General features: G+C 42.6%; 1 protein-coding gene across 1 annotated transcript in view; it reads left to right on the plus strand.

Annotated features, from left to right (window-relative positions):
* VWA3B (von Willebrand factor A domain containing 3B) overlaps positions 1 to 26,433 on the plus strand; it is a 2,054,405-nt gene that overhangs the window by 677,107 nt on the left and 1,350,865 nt on the right. The window contains exon 9 of the mRNA XM_044071813.1: positions 16,816 to 16,970. Within this exon, the coding sequence (XP_043927748.1) occupies positions 16,816 to 16,970 (155 nt within the window). The remainder of the gene's footprint in view (positions 1 to 16,815; positions 16,971 to 26,433) is intronic.

Consider the following 26,433-nt stretch of genomic DNA (forward strand, 5'->3'; position numbering starts at 1 on the left):
TGGATTTTAATAAATTCATCTGAAAGTCTGGATAAACTTTCGATTTCCTGTATTTTCTTATTGTTAGTAGCAAAGTAATCCAGGACAGTGTTCATCTTAAATATCTCAGCATACATTTATTTTATTTTCTATGGTGGTAGATGAAATCTCTCCTACTGCTGACATTGTTTGCTGCCTTTCCCATCATTTCTCCGTGTTGCCTTCACTTCCTTTTTTTTGGCTGAAACAGTTATTTATTTTATTTATTTATTTAACATTTGTTTACTGGGAAAGTCCGACTTGAAATGAAGCCAATTTTCAATGGAGGCCCAGGGAGAACCGCCACAAATGTGTGTCTTTTTATTTTGCCGTTGGTTTAGTTTGTCTTCTCTTAAGGGGTTTCTTGGACATCAAAGTTACCTTGCTAGGATGCACGTATTATTGGTTTATGTAAAATTATTGGTTTGTTTATTACTATTGGTCTCCCAGCCTGGACACTATTTTTAGGTGTTCATTTGTGTATCTCCCAGAAGTCCCACATCTTTAAATCTTGATGTATTTCTCATGATGTTACTCTGGGAATTTTTTTTCTTTTTTGTACGCTTAATCTATATCACTGCTCTAACCTTCAAGAAACATTTGATCTAAATACTCTCACTCTACCTGTAACTTCCCTTTTACATAATCTATATCTTAAGAAAACATAAATTAAAATGTTATGCTTGTATTGCATTTTTCTCACTTAATAAAGGACTGGCTTCCTCTTTCCCATACAATTAAATATTTGCTGACATGGCACCTTATCCATACTTTCTTTTCTTAACTCAAATACTCTCCTAACTTCTAATTTGCTGTTCACCATAGTACTATATTTGATTTTTTATGAACATATTCTGAACAACTACATTTCTTCTAAACTTATTCCATCTTTTTCAACCATATTATACATCTGAAATCCCTCTTTTAGTGCTATCCAGCATTTTCCCCAGTCAATATAAAACTCTCATATTTCATTGTGATATACTTCTTTCACTGAATAATAGTTCATTATAAACCTTAATTAACCATTTTCATATTTTTTTTACTTTTTCACTCCTCTAATCTCTCCATCAAGTCATTATATATCAGAAAATATACTATCAGCTGCCTGAAACTCTTTCACTGTTATACTTCGTGCAACCATCCATGAATCTTTTTCCATGGCCAAACTTCTTCTGAAATAAGTTTCATTCCATCCCCTACTAATTGCACATTTTTACGGTCTATAAGATGTTTTACTAACCTAACATCCTCTTTTAACGCCACATTTAAAGTCTCCAACATGTGCCTTCTTCTATTTTTCCTTATATAATCCCTTAATTCACATTTTGAATATATCTTATGTGTCCACAGTAGCATAAACATTAATTATCTTGACTGTTTCACCTCTAAGCTTACAGACACCAGATGTCATTTTGCCTTCTCTAACAATCTGCCACTTCCCATTTTTATTTTATTAGCTTGCTTTACCCATCCTACAAACCTGAATATTCCTCAGATCCAAAAGAAAAAAAATCCCTACTCTCTAACTCTTGCTATCAGGAACTTTACAGCCACTCAAGCCCTAACTGCTTAAAACCTGAGAACTCAAAGTCATGGACGTGAGCGGCTATTTCTCTGTCTGCCCACCTGGCTGAGCAGCTGATTGAACTCGTACATGAGTTCAGGGACGCAGCTGCAGTAGTGGTCAAACACCATCAAAGTCTTGTCATGGAACCGGTAGGTAGGGAAGGGAAACAAGGAGGGGGCTTTAGGTTTAGGCAGTGTAACGGGATTTTAGGTTTAGGGAGTGATTAGGACTTGGCTCGGAGTTAGGGTTAAGGAATGAAGGGGAGTTGGCTCAGAATTAGTGTTAGGGAGTGAAGGGAAATTGTTACTAGGTTAGGGTCAGGTTTCTGGGAGAGATAGCAAACAGTGGAAGTGCACATGAATTTGGGTAGTGAGAATTAGGGCACTTGCCAGTACAATCAAGCACGTGGCAGAAGCCGCAAACTGATGGTACCTGAGCACTTACTGTAGATCTCTTGTAATCCGTTTCTTATATTTATGGGTAAAAAAGTGTATTCTGTAAGCATACAATATCACATAAGTAAAGTTTCACTCAGTCAGTTATAGCAAGTTTGTGTTGCTTTACCTTTAGACTATTAACATCCAAAGAGAAGCTTCATCTTTTCCATTGTGTTTACACTTTAGCATTTTTTTTCTTTTCTTTTTTCACACTCTTTCCGCTATGGACTATTAATTTCTTCACTTTCCTGTTTCCGAAACTCTGCTCTGTCTTTAGAATCCCTCAAATGTAACTATATTCTGTGCTTTGTTTAGTTTTGCAAGCACAAAAATTGTTCATTGATTATTTTATATTCTAGTGGGCTTAATAAATGAATTATTGCTACAGCCCTATTTTGCTGTCATCATTTTTTGATTATATAGTCTGAAATTTGCAAAACATCATGCCTGTTATCATGCTGCTAAATTTTAAAATCTGTAGATGTACTAATGTTATGCTCTTCCGCCTTTCCTTTCCTTTCTATTTGACATTAGTTTGTTCCCTGTCCTCCTGCTATGAAGAATTGTCCTGTTGACCTTGGACATTGATAACTTTCTCTGTTTCAGGTGACCTGGTGACCTTTCTGACACAGTCTAAAAATGACCATCTTCCCCACACCTTGTACATTTTTACTCACATTTCCAATGCAAGATATCGTTTCCAAGACCGAGTAGAAAAATATTTACAGTAGTCTCTAGCCACATGCTTTTCATCTTTGCATATGTAATAATTTGCAGGTATGCCCCCTAAATTTCACCAACCCTTTCCAGGCCATAACAGTATCCAAGTTATTAACATAGAAAAGCTTTTCATCAACAATGCGCAGTTCAACAGATAGGCCCCCAGTTCAAATTATGGTTTATATAATTATTTTCCAAAAAAAAATCAATTGTTTCACAGATTTCTTCAGTGGTATTTTTCACATCCAACTCAGTCAGCAGTTTTAAAAATAATTGAATAACTTTCAATAATAATAATTTTGAATAACCTTTTTTTTTTTGTTTGAGATCAACTCATGGAGCTCAGAGTCACTCTGTGGAGATTTTTCTTACAAATATTTAGTTGTGTTAGGCACAAAAATTAATTTACTGCAGTCTCGGATGCAAAGCCCTGTAACAGCTTCTTAGATATGTATATAAACTGTCTTATTTGCATGTATGCTCTCTTTTATTTTTTAAAGTTGAAACCTTAAGAGTGCAATAAGATTAGTGCAAAATAGTACCTGCCTGGGGACATGGTCTATAATCCTTTGTCGAGAAATTAGATCACACTCCTACATTCTTGTAGCCACTGCAGCTCTGTTCATTTTGCTGCTACCGAAGCAAAAGTGCTTAGCATCAGTTTTCCAAGGCATACATGTTCTTTCAGGGGAAACATCTCCATGTGTCTCATGTCTCTGAACGCTTATGCAGCTTCATCTTTACTCCTCTGGATTCCTCACACTGCCTTCGTTCTCAAACAAAATAAAAAAAAAATCTTTGCTCACAAGGATCCAATGAAGTTTAAAAGACTTTAATATAAAATAATAAAAAACACAGGCTTTCACATATGCAAGTGTTTTTTCAAGTGATCTGAAATGCATACAGAGCAAGGTACTTATATAACAGAAGATAGATGTCACACTAATTAAAGCACATTTACTACTTAAAGCCATCAGATTTAAACACTGGTTTCAGGCTGACATCCATTTATAGTCACATAATTCTGTTGTATTCATTATGCCTGCATTGCTGATTTTTTGCGATACATTAGGCAGTACACTAGAAATGAATTCACAATCATTTGCAAATTCTGATTTTTTATGGAGCATTCATTGCCACTTTCCTTTTAATATCAGAATACTGTTCATATATACAGTCTTTAAGTCATCTGCTGCATTTATGTACATAAAACACTGTACACGATTTGCACTATGCCAAATAAACATCATGTGTTAAACAACTTGTATGTTTGTTGCTAGTGTGTATTACGGTAGTTACTGGATGTATGAACTTACCTTTAGTATCTATATACTTACACCATGAGCAGTTACTACAAGGGAATATTCCTTTCCACCTGACTTCACCCCTTTGCTAGCAGCCATTTCTTTGTAATGTAATATTTGCTTCAAGTTTCTCTCACGCTTATATGTAAAGCTAGGTCTTCATTTATGATGCCATTCAATCATTCAAAGGATGTTAGCATGCCCCCAGTGTCTATTAATAAGCTCCTGTATTGCCCTTATACCTTTATGTCTTACTTGAGTATCTATTCTGTCAGATTTCTCATAAAGGACTGGTTGTGATCTAGTCATTCTCTCACTGTTTACTCTTTACATTGCTTCTTCCAAAATCTGTTGTCATAACCTCTATCACAGTCAACGTGAAACACGTACACACATACACACATATACTCACGCATGCACATGTCCAGGTAGCTGCTGTCATGCCTGTTCTGACACACACAGACATATGGCAGCAAGCACACACACACACACACACACACACACACACACACACACACACACACACACACACACACACACACACACACACACACACACACACACACATACACACAAACCATGCACATAGGGAGTAATTCATTAAGGTTCCTAACATAAGCCATACAGCTCATGCTAGAAGGGCCCTTCCTGTACAATGTGCCTATTTGCAATTCAGAAATGTGCTAGCCATGATGAGGTAATTTTATGAATCTCAGTTACTACATTGATGTGCAGATCATGGCTTATCTGAATGTCAAACCTGCTGCTCCACATGTACACAACCATGAATACAGACACAGATGCACGCACGCACACACACACACACACACACACACACACACACACACACACACACACACACACACACACATGCACACACATGCACGCACACACACGCACACACATGTACACACACACACACATACACACACACACACACACACACACATGCACACTCATACACAGGGACGCACTACAGCCCCTATTCCTGTCCCTACCCTCCTGCAGTTTCCACCACCCTGATAATACTTTGATGCCATTACAGCATGTATGTATTAAACCCTGGTGGTCTTCTGTATCTTCCCACCTCCCCAAACTCTGTTACAAAGTCAGTGAAGTTAAGGCACTTTAAAGAGATATCCATGGTGGTCTAGTTGGGGTCTATATTGAAAGCTCGAAAGCCCCACTAACCGAATACATATACACCGACACATATTCCCTGAACCGCAAATACACCGAATGCCCTAAACCGCGAAATTCAAAAGCTCGAACCGTCATAGTTGTCCCACCCCACTTCCCACTACATACTACCTACCCAAACAAACTAAATAAACACATACATACACTAACCAAAACCCTACTTCTAACCCTAAACTAAGCACTACTTCTAACCCTACACTAAATCTTGCATATACCACCATTTATGCACTTACCTTAACCTGCACCCTAACCCTAAGGTCCGTAACTATCTCACACTTACCTTAACAAGATATACCCAAACAAAATAAATAATCCACACACATACACTTAACAAAACCCTACATCTATCATGCAATCCCTAATAAAACCAAGACCCATTCCCCCAAAGGCAGGCGTCCTGTCTGGTGGACCCCAGCCATTAACAAACTTTACAACAGGAGGAGGAAGCTACTACATGACAGAGCAAAATCCCTAAAAGGGAAGGCATCTCTGATCAGTACTAGCAAAAAACTACGTTCACTCATAAAATCATCCAAGGCCAACTTTGAGAGAAAAATCGCAAAAGACACAAAAGACAATCACAAGGCTTTCTTTAGCTATGTTAGAAACCTGGGTGGAAACTCCCAGATATGCTCAGAGTTAGTCCAAAATGACACAAAATACACTGAACCCACAGACATTGCCAACATTCTGGCAGACAGGTTCAGTGCAAATTTCTCCCCCCCCCCAAAAGGAGAAATATCTATCCCAGCAGAGTGTAGCCTCCCTAACATCTCAGATGCCCAGGTGAGAGCCGCCCTCTCCAAAGCTAAAAACACAGCATCAATGGGACCGGACGGTGTCCCGGGCTGCATGCTACATGAACTCCAAGAGGAACTAAACCTGCACATAAGGCTGCTGTTTAATCTTAGCCTTATTACAGGATACGTACCCAAAGAGTGGCGTACAGCAACAGTGGTCCCACTCCACAAAGGAGGTGCTTCTACGGACCCTAGAAATTACCGTCCCATAAGCTTGATGAGCCTGGTCTGCAAAGGTATGGAAAGGATCATTATGGAACTCATAAACAAAGACATTGGGGACCTACAGACATTGGACCCTACCCAGTTCGGCTTTGTCAAGGGCAGATCCTGCCTTTTGAACCTGGTCGACTTTTCTGAAACAGTCACTAAGGCCATTGATGAGGGTAAGGCAGTTCACACAGCCTACCTTGACCTTGCAAAAGCCTTTGACACAATACTCCACTTGGGCATCATAGACAAGCTCACCAGCTTAAATGTAAACCCGTATGTCACAAGATGGGTTGCAAACTGGCTCAAGGACAGAACCCACAAGGTCAGAATTGCTGGAGCCATGTCAGACTCTAAGCCAGTCACAAGCGGTGTCCCACAGGGCTCAGTCCTGGGACCCCTCTTGTTCGACATTTATTTTTCCGAGGTGCAAGCAAACATTGGAGGATTGTGGCTGACAAAGTTCACAGATGACTGCAAACTGGGTGCCATAATTGATACTCCAGCAGACACAAGCATCCTTCAGAAAGGCCTCATAGAAATGGATAATTGGTGCCAGAGCCATGGCCTTAAACTGAACGCCAAGAAATGTATAGTCATACCCTTTGGGAAAAACAAGGTACCCACAAATTACCACACAGTTGGTAATCCATTAAGTACGGAGGAGGTAATCAGGGACCTAGGGACCCAAGTTGACAGTAACCTCTCATTTGACACTCACATTGCCAAGGTGGTGAGGAAGACCTTCTATATTGCCCACCTTATCATGAAGGGATTCACATCTAGACCAAGAGAGGTCATTGTGCCCCTGTACTCTTCTCTTATCAGGCCCATGATTGAGTACAATGCCCCATTCGGGATGTATCTTACCCGACACCTGCAGCAGTTAGAAAGACCCCAAAAGTTCCTCACCAAGAGGATAAAGGGTCTCAAACATATGCCATATGCTGCCCGGCTGAAGAAACTCCAGCTCTATTCAGTCGCATACCGCCTACTCAGAGGCGATCTATGCCTGACGTACAAGGCCATGTCCAATCCCGAATTAATGGACATGCTCCACTTCAGAAAATCCAAATCCATCAGAGCCATGAGAGCGAGAGATTTGAACCTCAACACAGAAATAAATAGGACGTGCTGGAGAGACAGATTCATAACCCAGAGGCTCCCTACACTCTGGAACAGAATCCCAGTCCATGTTAGGCAGAGCCCCTCACTGACTCTCTTCAAGAGAAATCTTGACGAGTGGATGGGAGATCGTAAGTTTACCCCGGGGGTCATCTCTGTGTCACTACTAGACAGAGGCACAGTAAACTAAACCCTAAATGGGCTTAGTATTCTCATCCCAAGGGGTGGCGAAAGCCACACACACTCTGGCTAGGCTTATAAATGCCCTAGGGCAGCTAGCCTAGTATGAACCTATGAACCTATAATCTAACCCTGCAATAAATCTCACATACATTACGATCTATGCACTTACCTTAACCCGCACCCTAACCCTAAGGTCTGTAACTATCGCACACTTACCTTAACAAGCTATACCCAAACAAAATAAATATTCCACACACATACACCTAACAAAACCCTACATCTAACCCTACTCTAAATCTCACATACATTACCATCTATGCACTTACCTTAACCTGCACCCTAACCCTAGGGTCTATAACTATCGCACACTTACCTTACGATGAAGACATGTCGGCATTTACGTATTCGGGTAAGTGCGTCTTCGAGGATGTAATAGGGACCTGTCTAGTTGTTCACCCCATCACCCTCATGAAGTATGTGCTGTTATGGCAGTTCACTTTATACATGGTGTCCAGTGGTTCCGCCCACTCCACCCCCAATCCCGTACTATTGTTGGTGCCATGATGGCACTTTAGAGTGTGTTCGGTAGTCCCCCCATCCCCATTATGCTGTCTTGTGCCTTAGGGCCCTTTATGGAATATTCCTTGGTGTCATTGTATCTCCCATCCCCATACTAACATTGGTGCCAGTACTTGAATCCGTGGTTTTTAGTGTACTCCCACCCCCACCCCCCCGTTCCTATTGTAATATTGAAGCTGTCATAGCATTTAAAGCATTCCCTGGTGTGCAGTGGTTTCCTCATACTACGGACCCCTTACTACTATTTGTGCATCATGACATGTAAAGTAAGCCATGATTGTCTAATGTATCCCCCCATCCCCCAATCCAAGTAGTAATGGTGCCAGTATGGCACTATCAACATTCATCCCTGGCGTCTGTTGTTGCCCCACACACAAATCTCCACTTTGATGTTGGTCCTGTTATGACACTTTTAAAGTAACCCCTGGTGTCTAGTAGTTTCACCTCACCACATTCATGTTTAGCTGTTTCCCACGGCCTTTTGTGTGTGTTAGCTAGTGCAACATGATGGAAATGGCTGTGCTGTTCTATATGGCCGAGCCCTTTCTTGAATTGCTCAGGCATGTAGATGCCTTCCTCAAAACTGTATATATTTTTCCTCCTGGAATATCTTATTAGCATTCAGCACTGCCATGGGGTCAGCCCTTCATGGTGATACATGTTTTTGTGTTGGAGTACCATGCAGCATGGTGTAAAGCTGTTGGCTGAATTTCAAAAGGATACTGCAATATATACAGGGCCATGTACACGTTGTAATACGTTTATGAGTTCAGTCCATGTCTTTGTGGTACTTACCCCCTGTGGGACTAACAGTGCTGCTTCCACCATAAGACTAAATGAGTGCATGCCATCTTCTGATGGCATATGCTTTTCTTAACTTCACTCTCCAAATAGCATGGTAGAGCTGTTCTTTGAATTTCTCTATCACATTACTCCAATCCAAGTAAGACGTTCTGTGTAACTGACCTTGTTACGTCTGTCTAGTTTTTCATTCTGTTAACCATATGTATCTGGAGCTTTTCTCCCTGAGCCTCCACTGAAAATGGGTACCTCATGACCCAGTTGACTTTCCTGGTAAACAAATGCCAAACAAATAACTATACAATGACTGTCCATTAATATTCAAAAATGAGCATGCTGATTGGCCAGCCCAACCAGTGTGCTCGTTGTAAATCCAAGAATATACTAACGGAAAAAGTTCTGGAAACCCGGACTCTTTCCATTAGTATATCTCCTGAATTTGTTTTACTTTTTTTTTTTGCACTGCAGAGGTAGCAACAGAGAAAGGAAGATTTCTGTTGCTTTTTTAAGATATCTCACTATGTTATACGAGTTGAAGAACTCATATAACATAGGGAGATATCTTAAAAAAAGCAACAAAGATCTTCCTTTCAATGGACAAATGAAGATCTCCGTTACTTTTTTTTAAAGATATCTCGCTATGTTATACAAGTTGAAGAACTCGTATAACATAGCGAGATATCTTAAAAAAGCAACAGAGGTCTTCTTTTCTCCATTGCTACCTCTGCACAGCAGTGATGTACGGTGTAAGTGTGGGAACACAAGTCCCTTACGCATGCACAGTACATCAGAAATCCCCCGGGATACCAGTAAACTGTGGAAGGGCAGCACTGAGGCATTATACAATGACATTATTCAAGAAAAGTAAGTATTTTTTTTTTTTAAATAATGTCATTGTATAATAGCAATAACCCACGGCTGGGTGTGGGCAATGCTGGATTTACCCATGGTTGGCTTTGTTTTAAATCCAGCATTACCCATACCCAGCCATGGGTTATTGCTTAAATAAATAATAAATAAATAAATTTACATGACTACCTAATTAACATTAACTGCGGTCATGGACTGCTGCATTTGCATGCATCCTTTGCCAGTAAAACCAGTGCAGCACTATGAACTGGAGTCTTCTTACCACTGTAACCCTACTACAGTGACCTCTGACTCACTGTAGCATAATGCACCAAGCAATTCTGCTACAAACAGGATTACACAGTATATTATGGTATCAGAAGTATGGCCCATATCTGCAATTGCTAACATTTTTAGTCATGTTTATATTTGTTCACAGCGGAACACCAGAAATATTAATACAACAAAAGCTGGAAATATGGAACACGGCTCTGAAACACATGATATTAAGTTGTCTATCTCGCCTTCATTCTTTCTGGTTGGGTTCGGAGCCAATCCTCGGCTCCGACTTGGTCATCTTCAAAAGCTCGAGAGCTGCTTACTGGCTCGAGGCCCCCCTATGTCCCATGATGCCTGGCACTAGATACCCAGATGTCGTTTGCCACTTCTGCTACGAGGTTGCGTTTACTGGCTCAGGTCGTATTTTTTCACTTTGTTCATAATATTTAGGACATTTTGTACTTTATTAGATATATACTTATTGTCATAGCATAGCTGTAGGTTCTATGGTAGTTGTTAGTGTTTAATTCCCCTTAAAAACTTGTTTTCTCCTTAGAGAGTTTTTCCTCTCCCTCCCCCACTCCCGTTTGCCTTTTTAAAGTAAGCCGCTTTAGTTAGAGGCTTATCACTGTTTTCTTTTTTAAGGTAGACAAAAGTTTCATTAGAAATTGTGGTAGTTTGTAGGTCTTATATTATATAGTGTGTGTGTGCTGTTAGGGTGTGGTAACTTGTGTGGATTGTGTGTGTTTTTTCCAGTTACCTACTTTCCATTCTACTTGTTCTTTGTATTTGATTTTCCTTTACAGGAATGTCTAAAGACACAAAAGTGTCGGGATTCAAGAAGTGTGACTCATGCTGTCAGAAAATGTCTCTGACAGATGGTCACACTTCTTGTGTCTACTGCTTGGGCTCCCTACACCTGCAGGACTCTTGTTCGGTGTGTCATGCCTTTAGTCCAAGAGTCTTGCAGGAGCGTAGGAAAAAGCTTGTCCTTAGGGGTTTGCTTAAACCTGAAAGATCACCAGCCAAGACTCAGTCAGTGAAACCTTCTAGGCCATCAAAGCCGTCGGCTCCCAGCTTGGAGCCGTCGCCGGGTATGGCTTCTGCTTCAACTTCGGTTCCAGCTGAAACCGAAGTACCTATCTCTACATCAACTTCGGCTCCGACTAGAGCCGAAGTACCTATCTCCCAGTCGGCCCCGACTCTTCCGTCGGAACCGTCAGGGAGTCGTAAATGCTCCAGGTCACCATCCTTGGAGTCGATACACTCGGCTCCAGGGTCACCCTTGTTGCAATCTGAGTGGAGTCATCGATCCCACTCTTCTCGGTCATCTAGGCTATCTGATCATGATTTGGAGAGAGTGGTGAGCAGGCTTATAAAGTCGCAGACCCTGGCAAAAATGCTATCCAGTCCCCCTCATCAGGGTTTGGCTCTACCTGTTTCTGCAATAGTTCCTCCTTCGACTCATCCCTTGAGTTCGGAGCCGGAGCATGCTGTGGCTGGAACCATGGGTCCATCGGCACCGATACCTCCCCTTTCGGTTCCATCGTCGGCTCCAATCTCTTCCATGGTGCTGTCCTTGGAGGGATCTGGGCGCCGGGACTTCCTCGTCGGCTCTGAGGGGGTGAGTGGCATCAGACCCTTGTCCGACCCCGTTCTCCCTCTCGGAGCTTCAGCACAGGTGAGTTCAGCTCCTACATCGGCTTCGGAGCCATCTGTCTCGGTGCCGGGAAGGATTCCGGTCTCTTCGGAGCCGGAGTCTTCTCCGGTATCGGGAAGGTGTGCCTTCGAGGTCATGAGGAGTTTGCTGGCATCTGAGTCAGCCTCACGGTCAGCCTCATCGGCTCCTCCCCCCATGGTGCCTGCTCCTGCCTCTGCCCCTCCTCCAGACCCCAAGCGTGGGGAACAAGCGCTCCAGGGCACCCCATTGGGTGTATCTTCCTCTTCCGAGGCCTCCCCCATTCATTCAGAGGAGCCCCCTCGAAAGAGGAAATGCAAGAGGAAGCATGTTGACTCCCCTAAGTCTGTCACTTCAGATACCGACTTGGAGGAGTTGGAAGGGTCCCCGAGATCCCCCTCTGAGGATGTCTCCTTCTCAGACATCCTTGAAATCCTTAGGCAGAGGGGGATCTGGACTACCCTTAACCCTTCCGAGGATGAGTCAGTATTCCTGGACGCGTTTGGTTCCCGACCCTCCACCTCCTGGGTGTCTCCGCCTTTCAATCCACTGATGTCGGTGGTGGCTCAAAAGGCGTGGTCAGCTCCAGACACAATGGAACCAACTCCCCACAGGCCCACAAAATTCATCACTGCCCCTCAAGACAAGCAATTTCTGACCAAGGGTGTTCCCGTTGATGCCATGGTGGTAGCAGCGGCCACTAAAAAGGAATTGGCTGAAACTTCTTCGTCTGTCCATCCTCCTAATAAGGAATCTAGGACAATGGACAGATACGGGAAGCAGATGTTTTCCTCAGCGACCTTTTCCATGAGGTCTCTGAACTATTTGTGCCATTTTACCCGCCTTCAAAGGGATCTCCTTAAAGAGCTAGGAGATACCCTTCAAGATCCATCAGCTGCGGGGGCTCAGGCTAAGATTGCCTCCCAGCTGGCGACTCTAAATTCTGTAGCAAACTCCTCCATGCGGTTCATCTCTTATGCAGCCGATGGAGTGAGTAGAGCCACAGGCACAGGTGTGGCTTTGAGGAGACTCTCTAGGATGCGGTTATGCAACTTTGCGGAACCCTTCAGGGCGTCTTTCACCAACACCCCCTTTGATGGTTCTGCTCTGTTTGGGCCACAGGTGAAAGATACCCTTACCAGGTGTGAGCAGGAAGGCAAGACTCTCTCTGCCGTTGGAGTCCATTTTTCCACTCCTTCAAGACCGTATCCCAAGGGTCAGAAGAGTGGGAAGATGTGGTTCCGGAAATCCCAGGGAGCCGTGCCTGACACACGTGGAGAGTTCCGCTCCAGGGGCAGAGGAGGGAACAACAATAGATGCCGCCCTAGGGGCAGAGGGGGTCCGCAAAATCAGGGCCAAAGAGAATCCTTCTCTGACAAGCCCTTCCAGCATCCCTGAAGTGCTACCCGACTGTCCACCTTCGGAGGCAGTCGGGGGAAGATTATCGCTGTACCCAAAAGCCTGGCAAAGTATAACACAAGACAAATGGGTACTTTCTATCATATCCGAAGGCTACAAAATCCCCTTCTTTCGCACTCCACTCTTTTCCAGCAAATCCCTTCCAGATGTTCCACTCAATCTAAGGGATCAAGCAGTTCACGAAATTTCAAAACTGCTAAGAAAAAGAGCCATCCAGTCAGTCCCAGCAGACCAACAAGGATCCGGAATTTACTCAAGGTTTTCTTTGGTACCAAAAAAGACAGGGGACTGGAGAAACATTCTGGATCTCAGCAGACTAAACAGGTCTGTTCAAAGATCGAAGTTCCGGGTGGTCACGCTACAGTCCATTTTACCCTTTCTGGGTCAGGACAATTGGATGTGCTCCATAGATCTTCAGGACGCGTACTATCATATCAAAATGCACAGACGCTCCAGAAAATTCCTCCGCTTCCAGCTGGGAGCCAGTCATTATCAGTTCAGAGCTCTGCCCTTTGGTCTCACCACAGCCCCCAGGGTGTTCACCAAATGTTTGGCAGTAGTCACTGCCCACTTGAGATGGCAAGGATTCCAGGTGTTTCCATATTTAGACGACTGGCTCCTTACTGCAACCACCAGGCATCACCTGCTGCAAGCCAGAGACTACACCATCCAAATGTGATCCGCTCTAGGCATCACAATAAATTTAAAAAAGTCTGCATTGTCGCCTTGTCAATCTATCACCTTTATAGGCGCAAACTTAAACACAAAGGACATGTCAGTGACTCTCCCAGTAGACAAAGTGTTAGCCATTCGACGGCATATGCAGGTCTTATTATGATGCAAAAAGATTCAGGCCAGATTCGTCCTAAAACATTGGGTCTCATGGCAGCGGCTATAATACTAGTCCCCCTTGCACGTTTTCACATGAGGATTCTTCAGTGGATGCTGTTCACACAATGGTCCTTCCAGCAACTCCCAATGTCTCACATGATAATGATCACACAGTCATGCAAAAACCAACTTGTTTGGTGGATGGTTTCTCCATCATTACACCAGGGCAGGCCATTCGTTCTTCCTCCTCCATTAGCTACAGTGACCACGGACGCCTCCCTGATCGGGTGGGGGGGCATTTTCAGGGCAGAACAGTCCAAGGCACCTGGCAGCCTCACAAGTACCATCTGCATATCAATGTCTTGGAGATGAGAGCCGTGCTTTTAGCATTGCAGGCTCTTCAGAACTCTCTTCCCACCGGGACAATTGCAATTCAAACCGAAAATATGTTAGTGGTATGGTACATCAACAAGCAGGGCGGAACCAAGTCATACCCCTTATGTCGAGAAGCACTCAGACTTTGGCAGTGGGCGATCTCTTCCCAATGGTTTCTGATAGCAGCGCACATCCCTGGGAAGTCCAATGTTATAGCAGACAGGCTGAGCAGAGCAATTTTCATGCCTCACGAGTGGTCTCTCAATCAGACTGTGGCGGACAAAATCTTCTGCAAATGTGGTCAGCCTTGCTGTGACCTTTTTGCCTCCCCCTTCAACAGCAAGTGTGACAATTTCTTCTCTCTCCTCCCTCTTCCCGGACACTTCCCCAGAGACGCTCTAGTTCACGATTGGCCTCAGGGACTTCTTTATGCATTCCCTCTGTTTCCCCTGATTCCCAAACTAATTCAGAAAGCTACCACATTGGGATGCAAGATGATCCTCATTGCCCCTTACTGGCCTCGACAAATTTGGTTCCCTTTCCTGCATCATCACCTTCTGTAGCAGCCCTGGACCCAATTCCAGACCTCCTGATCCATCAGTCGGGTGGGCTGCACCAATCTCTTCAATCTCTCCAGCTCACTGCTTGGTTTCTCCACTTCCGACCTTAGCCAGGCTTGCCAACATCTCCCACTCGGTGCGTGAAATCATCTTATCCTCGCATAAGTCGACCACTAGAAAAACGTATGCTAGTAAGTGGAAACATTTTTCCTTATGGGAGAGACCAGGAATATAGATCCCTTTTCAGCCCCTGTGCACCATATTTTAGAATTTCTAGCAGAACTTTTTCGAACTGGATCCTCTTCTGCCAAGATTAGAGTTCAGCTAGCTGCAATTTCAAACTTTCATATGGGCCTATCTGATTCAAGCATCATGTCCCATAAGCTTTGTAAAGCCTTTCTTAAAGGGACCACTCTACTCAGGTCCCCAGTAAGAGATCCCCTGCCTCCGTGGGATCTGAATTTGATTTTAGCTTCCCTGATACTACCCCCCTTTGAACCGGCAGCTTCTTGTTCCTTGAAGTTTCTTTCTTGGAAAACCCTTCTTCTGGTTGCAGTTACGTCGGCCATAAGAGTTTCTGAACTTCAAGCTCTTTGTGTTCATCCTCCTTACCTAGTTTTCACAATGATAGAGTTTCTCTTCGGACTAACCCTTCCTTTCTTCCAAAGGTTACTTCTGATTATAATTTGAATCAGTCCATTGAACTACCTGTGTTCTTTCCAAATTATTCCAACAAGGCAGAATACAAGTTACATCAGTTGGACGTTCATAGACAATTACGCTTTATGCATAGAACCAAGCAAATCAGAAAATCAGACCAGTTGTTCCTGTCCTACGCTGAGGGAAAACAAGGCATACCGGTGTCAAAAAATCACCTTATCTAGGTGGTTGACTTCTACTATTACTTTTATATATCAGTTAAGAAATAAAGAGCTTCCTGCTAAACCCAAAGGTCACTCCACCAGAGCTCTAGCTACTTCTGTGGCTTTTCAGGCCAGATTGCCAATGGAAACTATTTGTGCGGCAGCTACATGGGCTAATCCACATACCTTCATTTCACATTATAAGCTGGATGTGGCTTCCAGAAGCAGAGCTGATTTTGGTTCCACTGTTCTGAAGAGTCTGTTCCGATGAGCCACCCAGGATTGAGGTGCTAGGGACGCTGTCCCAACCATCAAGAATGAAGGCGAGATAGACAACTTAACATTAAGAAGTTATGTACCTACCATAACGTTCAATGTTAGTTGTCTTCTTCTTGCCTTCTTTCTTGCGTCCCACCCTCCATCCCCCTATCCTAGTAGACCGAGAAGAGTTCCTTAGGTTTGTTTATCACTGGCTGAGTCTTCTCTGGCTATTACTTCTGACTGTCAGTCTCTCCAGTAGGTTCCTGTATCCTGCTACATTTTACTGTATTATTATAATTGTTATTATTATGTCTATAGTTAGGTTACCAAATGAGATCTGGGTATCTAGTGCCAGGCATCATGGGATATAGGGGGGCCTCGAGCCAGTAAGCAGCTCTCGTGCTTTTGAAGATGGCCGAGTCGGAACCGAGGATCGGCTCCGAACCCAACCAGCAAGAAAGAAGGCGAGAAGAAGACAACTAACATGGAACGTTATGGTAGGTACATAAGTTCTTATATTGCTCTGTGCTGTATTAACATTGCAGACACAGAGGTGGATTCCTATAGGAGCAGGATTGCAACATTGTTGTAGTTTCAATTTGAATTTTGTATTTGCATTATAAAATGCATGTTATGTAATAAAATGGGTCTTATGTTTGATACTTTTTCTATAAGTGCTAAAGTTAATTCATTCTTTCATTACTTTATTTAATTGTATGTCTGGATCTTATTAACTAATCTTTATGTTTTCAGAACAAAAACAGCAAGCTAATAAATGCAAAATACTGTGACAGATTTGCCCATGCTTTGTGGAAGGATGGTTCTATTGTCCATGTATATGTTTCCACTGAAAAGTACCGCTGGTATGAAGAAAGAATGAAATTAGCTCTTGAACAGATAGAAAGAAGGTGAGCTGAATACACCAATGACTACACTTTAATAATTTGGAATGTTTGTTTTATATGTCCATAAGTAAAAGACAGTCTATAGGCTAAATGGCCACCAGGGAATACTGAATGTTCATCATATTGATCAATTTTGCAGTAACCTAAGGTATATGGCTTATATCCTGCTAAATATATAACAGTCAGCCAGCTTCCAAAGCTTCAGGCACCTTCCATTTTTCCAAACCACTATCTTTATTAATGATTAAAAGACAAGTCTGGGCACCAAACCCTTCAGAGCTTTCGTGCCACTGAAGGGAGTGCTCCTCTTTGGGCTTTCAAGGACTGAAGATTTTCACTGTAGTGCAGTCTTGGAGTTGGTATTTCCTTTACTGCACTGTAGTGCAGTCTCGGAGTTGGTATTTCCTTTACTGCACTGTAGTGCAGTCTCGGAGTTGGTATTTCCTTTACTGCACTGTAGTGCGGTCTCGGAGTTGGTATTTCCTTTACTGCACTGTAGTGCGGTCTCGGAGTTGGTATTTCCTTTACTGCACTGTAGTGCTGTCTCGGAGTTGGTATTTCCTTTACTGCACTGTAGTGCGGTCTCGGAGTTGGTATTTCCTTTACTGCACTGTAGTGCGGTCTCGGAGTTGGTATTTCCTTTACTGCACTGTAGTGCGGTCTCGCAGTTGGTATTTCCTTTTCTGCACTGTAGTGCAGTCTCGGAGTTGGTATTTCCTTTACTGCACTGTAGTGCGGTCTCGGAGTTGGTATTTCCTTTACTGCACTGTAGTGCGGTCTCGGAGTTGGTATTTCCTTTACTGCACTGTAGTGCGGTCTCGGAGTTGGTATTTCCTTTACTGCACTGTAGTGCGGTCTCGGAGTTGGTATTTCCTTTACTGCACTGTAGTGCGGTCTCGGAGTTGGTATTTCCTTTACTGCACTGTAGTGCAGTCTCGGAGTTGGTATTTCCTTTACTGCACTGTAGTGCGGTCTCGGATGTTGGTATTTCCTTTACTGCACTGTAGTGCAGTCTCGGAGTTGGTATTTCCTTTTCTGCACTGTAGTGCAGTCTTGGAGTTGGTATTTCCTTTACTGCACTGTAGTGCGGTCTCGGAGTTGGTATTTCCTTTACTGCACTGTAGTGCGGTCTCGGAGTTGGTATTTCCTTTACTGCACTGTAGTGCAGTCTCAGAGTTGGTATTTCCTTTACTGCACTGTAGTGCAGTCTCGGAGTTGGTATTTCCTTTACTGCACTGTAGTGCGGTCTCGGAGTTGGTATTTCCTTTACTGCACTGTAGTGCAGTCTCGGAGTTGGTATTTCCTTTACTGCACTGTAGTGCGGTCTCAGAGTTGGTATTTCCTTTACTGCACTGTAGTGCAGTCTCGGAGTTGGTATTTCCTTTACTGCACTGTAGTGCGGTCTCGGAGTTGGTATTTCCTTTACTGCACTGTAGTGCAGTCTCGGAGTTGGTATTTCCTTTACTGCACTGTAGTGCGGTCTCGGAGTTGGTATTTCCTTTACTGCACTGTAGTGCAGTCTCGGAGTTGGTATTTCCTTTACTGCACTGTAGTGCAGTCTCGGAGTTGGTATTTCCTTTACTGCACTGTAGTGCAGTCTCGGAGTTGGTATTTCCTTTACTGCACTGTAGTGCGGTCTCGGAGTTGGTATTTCCTTTACTGCACTGTAGTGCGGTCTCGGAGTTGGTATTTCCTTTACTGCACTGTAGTGCGGTCTCAGAGTTGGTATTTCCTTTACTGCACTGTAGTGCAGTCTCGGAGTTGGTATTTCCTTTACTGCACTGTAGTGCGGTCTCGAGTTGGTATTTCCTTTACTGCACTGTAGTGCAGTCTCGAGTTGGTATTTCCTTTACTGCACTGTAGTGCGGTCTCGGAGTTGGTATTTCCTTTACTGCACTGTAGTGCAGTCTCGGAGTTGGTATTTCCTTTACTGCACTGTAGTGCGGTCTCGGAGTTGGTATTTCCTTTACTGCACTGTAGTGCGGTCTCGGAGTTGGTATTTCCTTTACTGCACTGTAGTGCGGTCTCGGAGTTGGTATTTCCTTTACTGCACTCTAGTGCAGTCTCGGAGTTGGTATTTCCTTTACTGCACTGTAGTGCAGTCTTGGAGTTGGTATTTCCTTTACTGCACTGTAGTGCGGTCTCGGAGTTGGTATTTCCTTTACTGCACTGTAGTGCGGTCTCGGAGTTGGTATTTCCTTTACTGCACTGTAGTGCAGTCTCGGAGTTGGTATTTCCTTTACTGCACTGTAGTGCGGTCTCGGAGTTGGTATTTCCTTTACTGCACTGTAGTGCGGTCTCAAAGTTGGTATATTTAAATTAGGGGGTGGGGGGTGCATGGGGGCTTGTCCTCCTGCTTACACCAGTCAGGTAAGTTCCCTTTCTTTTTTCTTTTTCTTGCGTATGTTCGATGTTTGAAACTTCGAACATTTAATTTCGATATTTTAAAGTTCAAAGTTTTCAAACTTTGAACATATGATACAGACCACATTTTCAGTGGAGGCCTGGAGAGAAAAGATCCAAGGCATAAACTTTTACATTTAAGATTTACAGTTCAATGATACAATATTCAGTTCTACAAAACAAATTAAACAGCAATCTTACAGAGGTAAAACTTCACACAGAATAAAAAGTCAAAGAACAATTAACATGAAATGGAAAATAAGTACAAAATGTACATCTGAGTAGTTCACAGTAATGTATAGAGTAAAGAAGACATTGCTGACCATAAGGGCATATATCAGTAATAGAAGTATCTGCTGTCATTTCAGAGATATTATCTTACCAAAAGTAGAGCTACTATTTTACCAGTATTACAGATGACTGGAGAGAATGGCGAGAATGAGGTTATTGCTTAATTGCAATCTTTCTAAACTCATGCATATTATCTAGGTAGTCCCTTATTTTCTATTTAGCACTCTGCAATTGCACCTGTTTTTCTTCTTTAGATTCCTCCCATTCTGCAAAACTTTAACCTTTGTCAGTCCTTCTAAATTGTTCTTGTTACTTCTTAAGCATATCTTTTTCTTTTATTTCCCCCTATTTTTAAACTCCACTTTAATTTTATCCCACTCCCTAGTTATATTTTCAAACGAAATTTGCATCTTCTCTAATAACTCTAGAATAATTTCCACTACCCATTCCTTAAATTACTCTCTTTTTAACAGGTAGGTGGGGAAGCTCCAGTGGCTCATTTTTATTTCATTACCCTGGATTTTTTTTCAGTTATTATTAGCGCATGATCTGAAATAGTTCCATATCAAAACTTTCAATTAAATGCACATGTTCTCTGAAATATAATTTCTGACTTGCCTAGCCCAGTTTTTGCACCTTGGGGAATTATATGTCAATTCTGTCTGAACTCCTACTACTAAATTCGCATCTTCCATACCAAATATTTTCATAAATTTCTTCAAAAATCTACCATCTTTTGATTATATTTTGCCCTTTTAGGCCCCCCCAGATGCATCCTCATTGTTGCAAATCAAATTCCAGTCCATTCCTATAAGTAATAGTCTGGGCTGAAATCTGATTAGTTCTCCCAGAAGCTCCATTGTAGCAGTTTTAGGTGGAATATAAATATATGCCAACAAAATCCTTCTCCCTTGTCAGTAGCCCATTAATAATACAAATCTACCATTATTATCTTTTTTTCCTACTATCACTATTCAAGCTGCTCTCTCAATTAATATAAGTACTCCCCCTTTATTTTTGTCCCAGATATTCCGCTGAATAACCATCCTGAAATCCTCTTTTTATCAAATTCACATGCTCACTTCTTTCTAAATCTGTCTCCTGTAGCATAGCTATTTGCACTCTGCATTTTTACTATAGTTTGCTACTCTTTCTTTTTTGTATATATCTGTGAGATCATTTACATACATTTAAAGATAATATGGAAAGTGTCATTATGATAAGAAGGATCTGCTGTCCTTTTCATTCTTCCTCAACCCACAGGTTTAAATCAGATCCTTGGATCCGACTCTGCCTCATACTTCAGACATTGAATCCAACTCTCCAACTCTTCCCTCTACCCTTAATACTTTAGTCCATCCCCATTACCCCAGATCTCATTTCCCACCATTGTGAACAGATGCAGGCCTCACCCTTGAGTGTTACTAAGAGTTTTTCATGAGTTAATTCAACTATTTTCTCCTAAGTAATTATCTCTAGGTGTTTTTTGCTATTTACGTCTATCTTCCCTCTTAGCTACTCGCTAGCGTTAGGGCTTCCTTCTATTTTCTGAATAGTAGTCTATCCTTACCACAGCTGGTATTTCTGTTTACCCTTTTTTACAAGTTACCTCTTGTAAATTGCCATTGTTGGTAATTAAACTCTTCTTTTCTATATTTCCTAAAAAAAAAAAAAAAAAAAAAAAAAACTTCTATTCCCGTATTGTTTAACATACTATTTGTTTTGTTTTTCTGTTTTCTACCATGTATTATAATCCAACAGGATTTAAAAAAATGTACTTCATGTGGGCATAAAATCCCCAATTCAGATGCCCACAAGGAGTGAATATATTGTCTTGGAGCCAGTCACTTGGACACCAGTCACTCAATTTGTTCAACATTCAAGCCAAGGGCTCTGGCTGATTGGTGCAATAAGTTAATTTTAAATGACTCCTACCTGGTAAACCTATTTCTGGGGCACAAACCCCCTTCATAACCTCCAAATATGCTCCATCGGAGGACAGAAAACGTACTCTGCCAAAGTCCTCCAGGTTTTCATCAGAGCCACCTTCCAAGAGCCAAAAAACATCAGATCCAACATTGTCAGATCCAAAGGCCTGGTCTTCAGATCTGAAACGCACTGATCTGAAAGCTTTGGATCTGATTGTCATATTGATCAGTCCAACAGTCCCTTCCTCGGATCCAAAGCCAAACACTTCACATAGAAGTCATACTCCAGAATATGTAATTAAGCCCATATCACCTACTCTGAGATCTCCATTGCTACAAAGTCCTAAAAAACATTCTAGGCCACAATCCACTACTTCCTTCAGGTCCTCCAGAAGCTTATCAGAAGCAGATGTGGATAGGATGATGTGAACATTTCTCGGAGCTCAGATCGAAATTGGGAGTCTTATCAGCACTGTCCCCTATCAGATCTATGAGTCTTCCTGTTACACTCAAAACCATTTTGTCTGCTTCTCCAATTTGTCCAGTTATTTTGGAGTTCCAGCATCCGCAATCCCTGAAAGGGCCAGAGTTGGAGCCGAAGAAGATGTCTTCTTCGACTCCAATGGTATCCCTGACTAGTTCTTTTCCGATACTCTCAGATTAGAATGGGTCCCAGAACTGAAGTCTTGGTGTTGTGTCTGTGGGGCTGAGATTGACTTCTATATTGTCATATCCATCCCTGCCTCTCAGAGCCTTGGATCTAGATAGTTTGGGTCCATTTCCATCCTTAAGGCATGGATCCAAGAGTTGTCAAGATCTGCCATCACTGGGAGCTTTGGCTATAGTTCTGTGGGTACAGGCTTCTCTGAGTCCATCTGCCTTTCAGGCTGTGGAAAGGGCTTTTGCTCTCTCTAAATAACTGCTTTTACATTTTTCAGATCCAATTCTTTTTCGCTCATTGGCTCTGAGCTCTGAGTTGCTCAGACCTACTCCACAGGGACTGCCAGCTCCAACAAGTGTCCAGTTGGTTCTGGTAGAGGAACTTCTGCTGTCTTCTGACACCTTTCCTGAATATCCCACAGAGGAGGTACATCAGAAGAGAACAAGCAAGTGGAGGCACATAGACTACACGATGGAATCTGTCATGAATGATACTGATTTTGATGAAGAAGATGGGTCCCCTTAGATCACCACCAGGTGATATCTTCTTCAGAGACATTTTAGAGAGCCTCAGACAAAAAGGTGGCTGGTCTGTCTATATCTTGGGTTACCCCCCCCCCCCTCCCCCAGGCAGATGAACACATCAGTTTAGGTTCCTGACAGGCTAGGAAGGAGCTGGATACCATCAAACCTACCCCAACAATACTCAACAAATTCTTAGCCCCTCCAAAAGACAGACCCCACTGGAGCAAAGGAGTCCCACTTGATGCTATGGTAGTAGCAGCAGCCTCCAGGAAAGAGCTAGCAAAACAGATCTCTTCTTTCCGTCTGCCAAACAGCTAGTCTATGGTGTTGGACAGATTCAGAAAGTGAGTCTTTGCCTTGGTGACCTTTGCCCTGTGGTCTCTTAATTACTTGGCACGCTTCTTGATAATTCAGAAAAATTTCAACAAAGAGATTCAAATATGCTCTCAGAGTCCATGTCTGCAGAGGATTTCTAAAAATCTCAAGGACCTTTTTAAGAGCTGCATGGTGACAATTCCTACAGAGGAGGAAATTCTAATGGGAGACATCACCCTGGAGGCAGAGAAGGCTCACAGAACCAAGGTTTTCAGGATTTCTTTCTGGACAGACCCTTCCGGTACTCCTGAAGTGCTGTCTGACTGTCCAACTCTGGTGGCAGTCAGGGAAAATGTTCCCTGCACCCAGAAGTCGAAGCAAGCATAACACATGATACCTGGGTGCTAAAAATCATATCCAGAACCTATTTATATCATTTTTGCAACTTCCTTTTCACAAAAGGAAAACACTTCCTGGTGCTCTACACAGGCAGAGGAAAGACGCAGCACAAGAAATGCAAAAGCTGCTAGAAAAAATAGTCATCCAAGAGGTTTCCACCAGACTAAATAGGATTCAGAACTTACTCTTGCCTCTTTTCAGTGCCCAAGAAGACAGGAGACTTCAGACCAATTTTGTATCAGAGCAAACTGAATGGTTATGGTACAGTCCATCCTGCCATTTCTTTAAAAGGACAATTGGATGTGCTCAATAGATCTTCAGGATGTGTACTATCACATCAAAACAGACAAGTGCTCCCAAAGACACTTCTGTTTTCGGCTAGGAGACAGTCACCATCAATTCAGACACCTGTCCTTTGGACTCACCACAGCCCTCAGCGTGTTTACCAAATGCATGACAGTGGTGGCTGCTCATCCGAGACTCCAAAGATTCCTAGTTTTTCCATATCTGGATGACTTGCAACTCATCACCCCCTCCAATCATCTTCTTCTGCAGATCAGGGACTATTTGCTCCAGATTTTTCAGTCAGTGGAGATAACAATAAATAATGCCAAATCAAACCTGACACCAGTCTAGAGCCTGGAATTCATTGGTACACTTCTGGATACAACACAGGAAGCAACACATATCCACTATCAAGAATCATGTTCATCTGCTTATTTCCCATCCATCTCTCCCAGCAAGATCAGTCCTTCAAGTACAAGGATCCATGGCAGTAGCCAATGTATTGCTTCCCTTGGCAAGTTTCTTTATACATGTCCTTCAATGGACTGTAGCTGTTCAGTGGCCCATTCTTTGTCAACTCCTATCTTTCCAGTCAAATTTACTCAAATTTCTGAAAAACATTTACTGGTGGATTGAATTGGACGATATACATTTAGACCAACCCTTTGTTTTACCACCTCCAATGGCGACAGTGACCATGGACACTTCCAAACTGGGGGGACATTTTCTGGGGAGGAAGGTCCAAGGCATGTGTTTCTGGGGAGGAAGGTCCAAGGCATGTGGTGCCCCCCCAAGAGACCAATATGCATATCAGTGTACTAGAAATGAGAGCAGTCCTACTCACATTGCAGGCATTTCAAGATGCTGTTTCTCTAGGGACAATTCAGACTGACAACATGCCTATGGTCTGATTCATCAACAAACAATGAGGAACCCAATCTTATACCCCCTACAGAGAGGTCATGAGAGTTTGGGAATGGGTGATCACCTTGGACCACTTTCTAGTTGCAGCATACATTCCAAACATGTTAGTGGACAAACTAACCAGGTCCATCCTGATGCCTCACAATTGGTCTCTTAATCAATCTGTGGTGGAATGGATCTTCCATCATTGGGACCAACTTTGCTGTGACCTCTTTGAGTCTTGCCACAACAACAAGTGCAGCAGGTACTTTGCTCTTATCACCCCTCAGGGGGAGTCACCAAGAGATACTGTAGTCCACACCTGGCACTCTGTCTTCTTTATGCTTATCCCCCCTCTTCCTTTGATTCCCAGATTTCTGCAAAAAGCAAGATGGCTGAAGAGCTCAGTCATCCTCATTGTCCTTTTCTGGCCTTGACAGGTAATAGTTCCCCTTTCTATAGTTTCACATTTGTTATCCTCCATGGACACTTCTGGATCTCCTCTCACACCCATCAGGGATCCAATATCCCAAAATCCAGGCCCTCAAACTAACTGCATGGTTTCTGCACTTCCAGTAATGGTTACACAGCCCAGGCTTTCTTCCCCAGTACATACCATTATTTTGGCTTCATAAAAAGACTCTACTAAGAAAGCTTACAAGAGCAAGTGGAAAAGATTCTCCCTTTAGGCTTTGAAAAATGAGCTTGACCCCTTCTCTACTCCAGTTTCTGCAGTACTTAAATTTTTAACTATCCTTTTTAAAGAACTAGCTTCTCTATGATTAGACTACAATTAGCAGCTCTTTCTAATTTTCACACAGGAGACAGTAATGATTCCTTGGCTTCATGCAAATTATGCAAAGCATTTCTAAAGGGCATTTTTGTTCTCAGACCACAAATAAAGGATTCTTCGCCTCCCTGGGATCTCACAGTTGTGCTACAAGGTCTAACTCAGAAACCTTTTGAACCTTATGCTAAAACTGATTTAAAATTAATTTCATGGAAAACGGTTTTCTTAGCAGCCATTGCTTCTGCAAAGAGGATATGTGAACTCCAGGCTCTTTCCTGAAAAAATCATTACTTCATTTTCTATAAAGATCAGGTTACATTGTGGACTAACCCTTCCTTTTTGCCCAAAGTGGCATTTGAAAATAACATTAATTAATCCATTCATTTACCAGTCTTCCTCCCAAATTTTTCGAATAAAGGAGAGTACATGCTTCATCTCCTTGATGTACACAGACAATTACACTTTTATCTCCATAGGACAAAACAAATCAGAAAATCAGATCAACTATTTGCCTTCTTTTTACCAAAAAGACTGGAGTATCTAGTTTCTAAAGTCACTTTAGCTAAATGGATTACAGACTGTATTTCTTGGATCTATTCTCAACAATGCTTCTCCTTACTAAAACCATCCAAGGCTCATTCAACTGGATCCATGGCTGCTTTATCTGCTTTTTGGTCAAGAGCATTTGTTGATGATATTTGTGCTGCAACCACATGGTCCAATAGTCATACCTCTGTTACTTATTATGAACTGGATAATATTTCTTGAAACAGTGCCGCCTTTGGTTCGGCAGTACTCCGGAATATTCTTCTAGGATGACCACCCAAGATCAGCATAGCTGGGAACTCTGCCCCATGGGTTCAAGAAGAATGAAAAGGGCAACATCAGATTTAAAAGTTATGTACTTACCATAGCTAGGCATCTGTGTTGTTGTCCATTTTCAGTTTTCCTCAGCTTCCCTCCCTTC

Source organism: Protopterus annectens, chromosome 5.part0 (genome assembly GCF_019279795.1).
Source record: "Protopterus annectens isolate FY-2018-M chromosome 5.part0, PAN1.0, whole genome shotgun sequence".
NCBI classification, from domain to species: Eukaryota; Metazoa; Chordata; order Ceratodontiformes; family Protopteridae; genus Protopterus; species Protopterus annectens.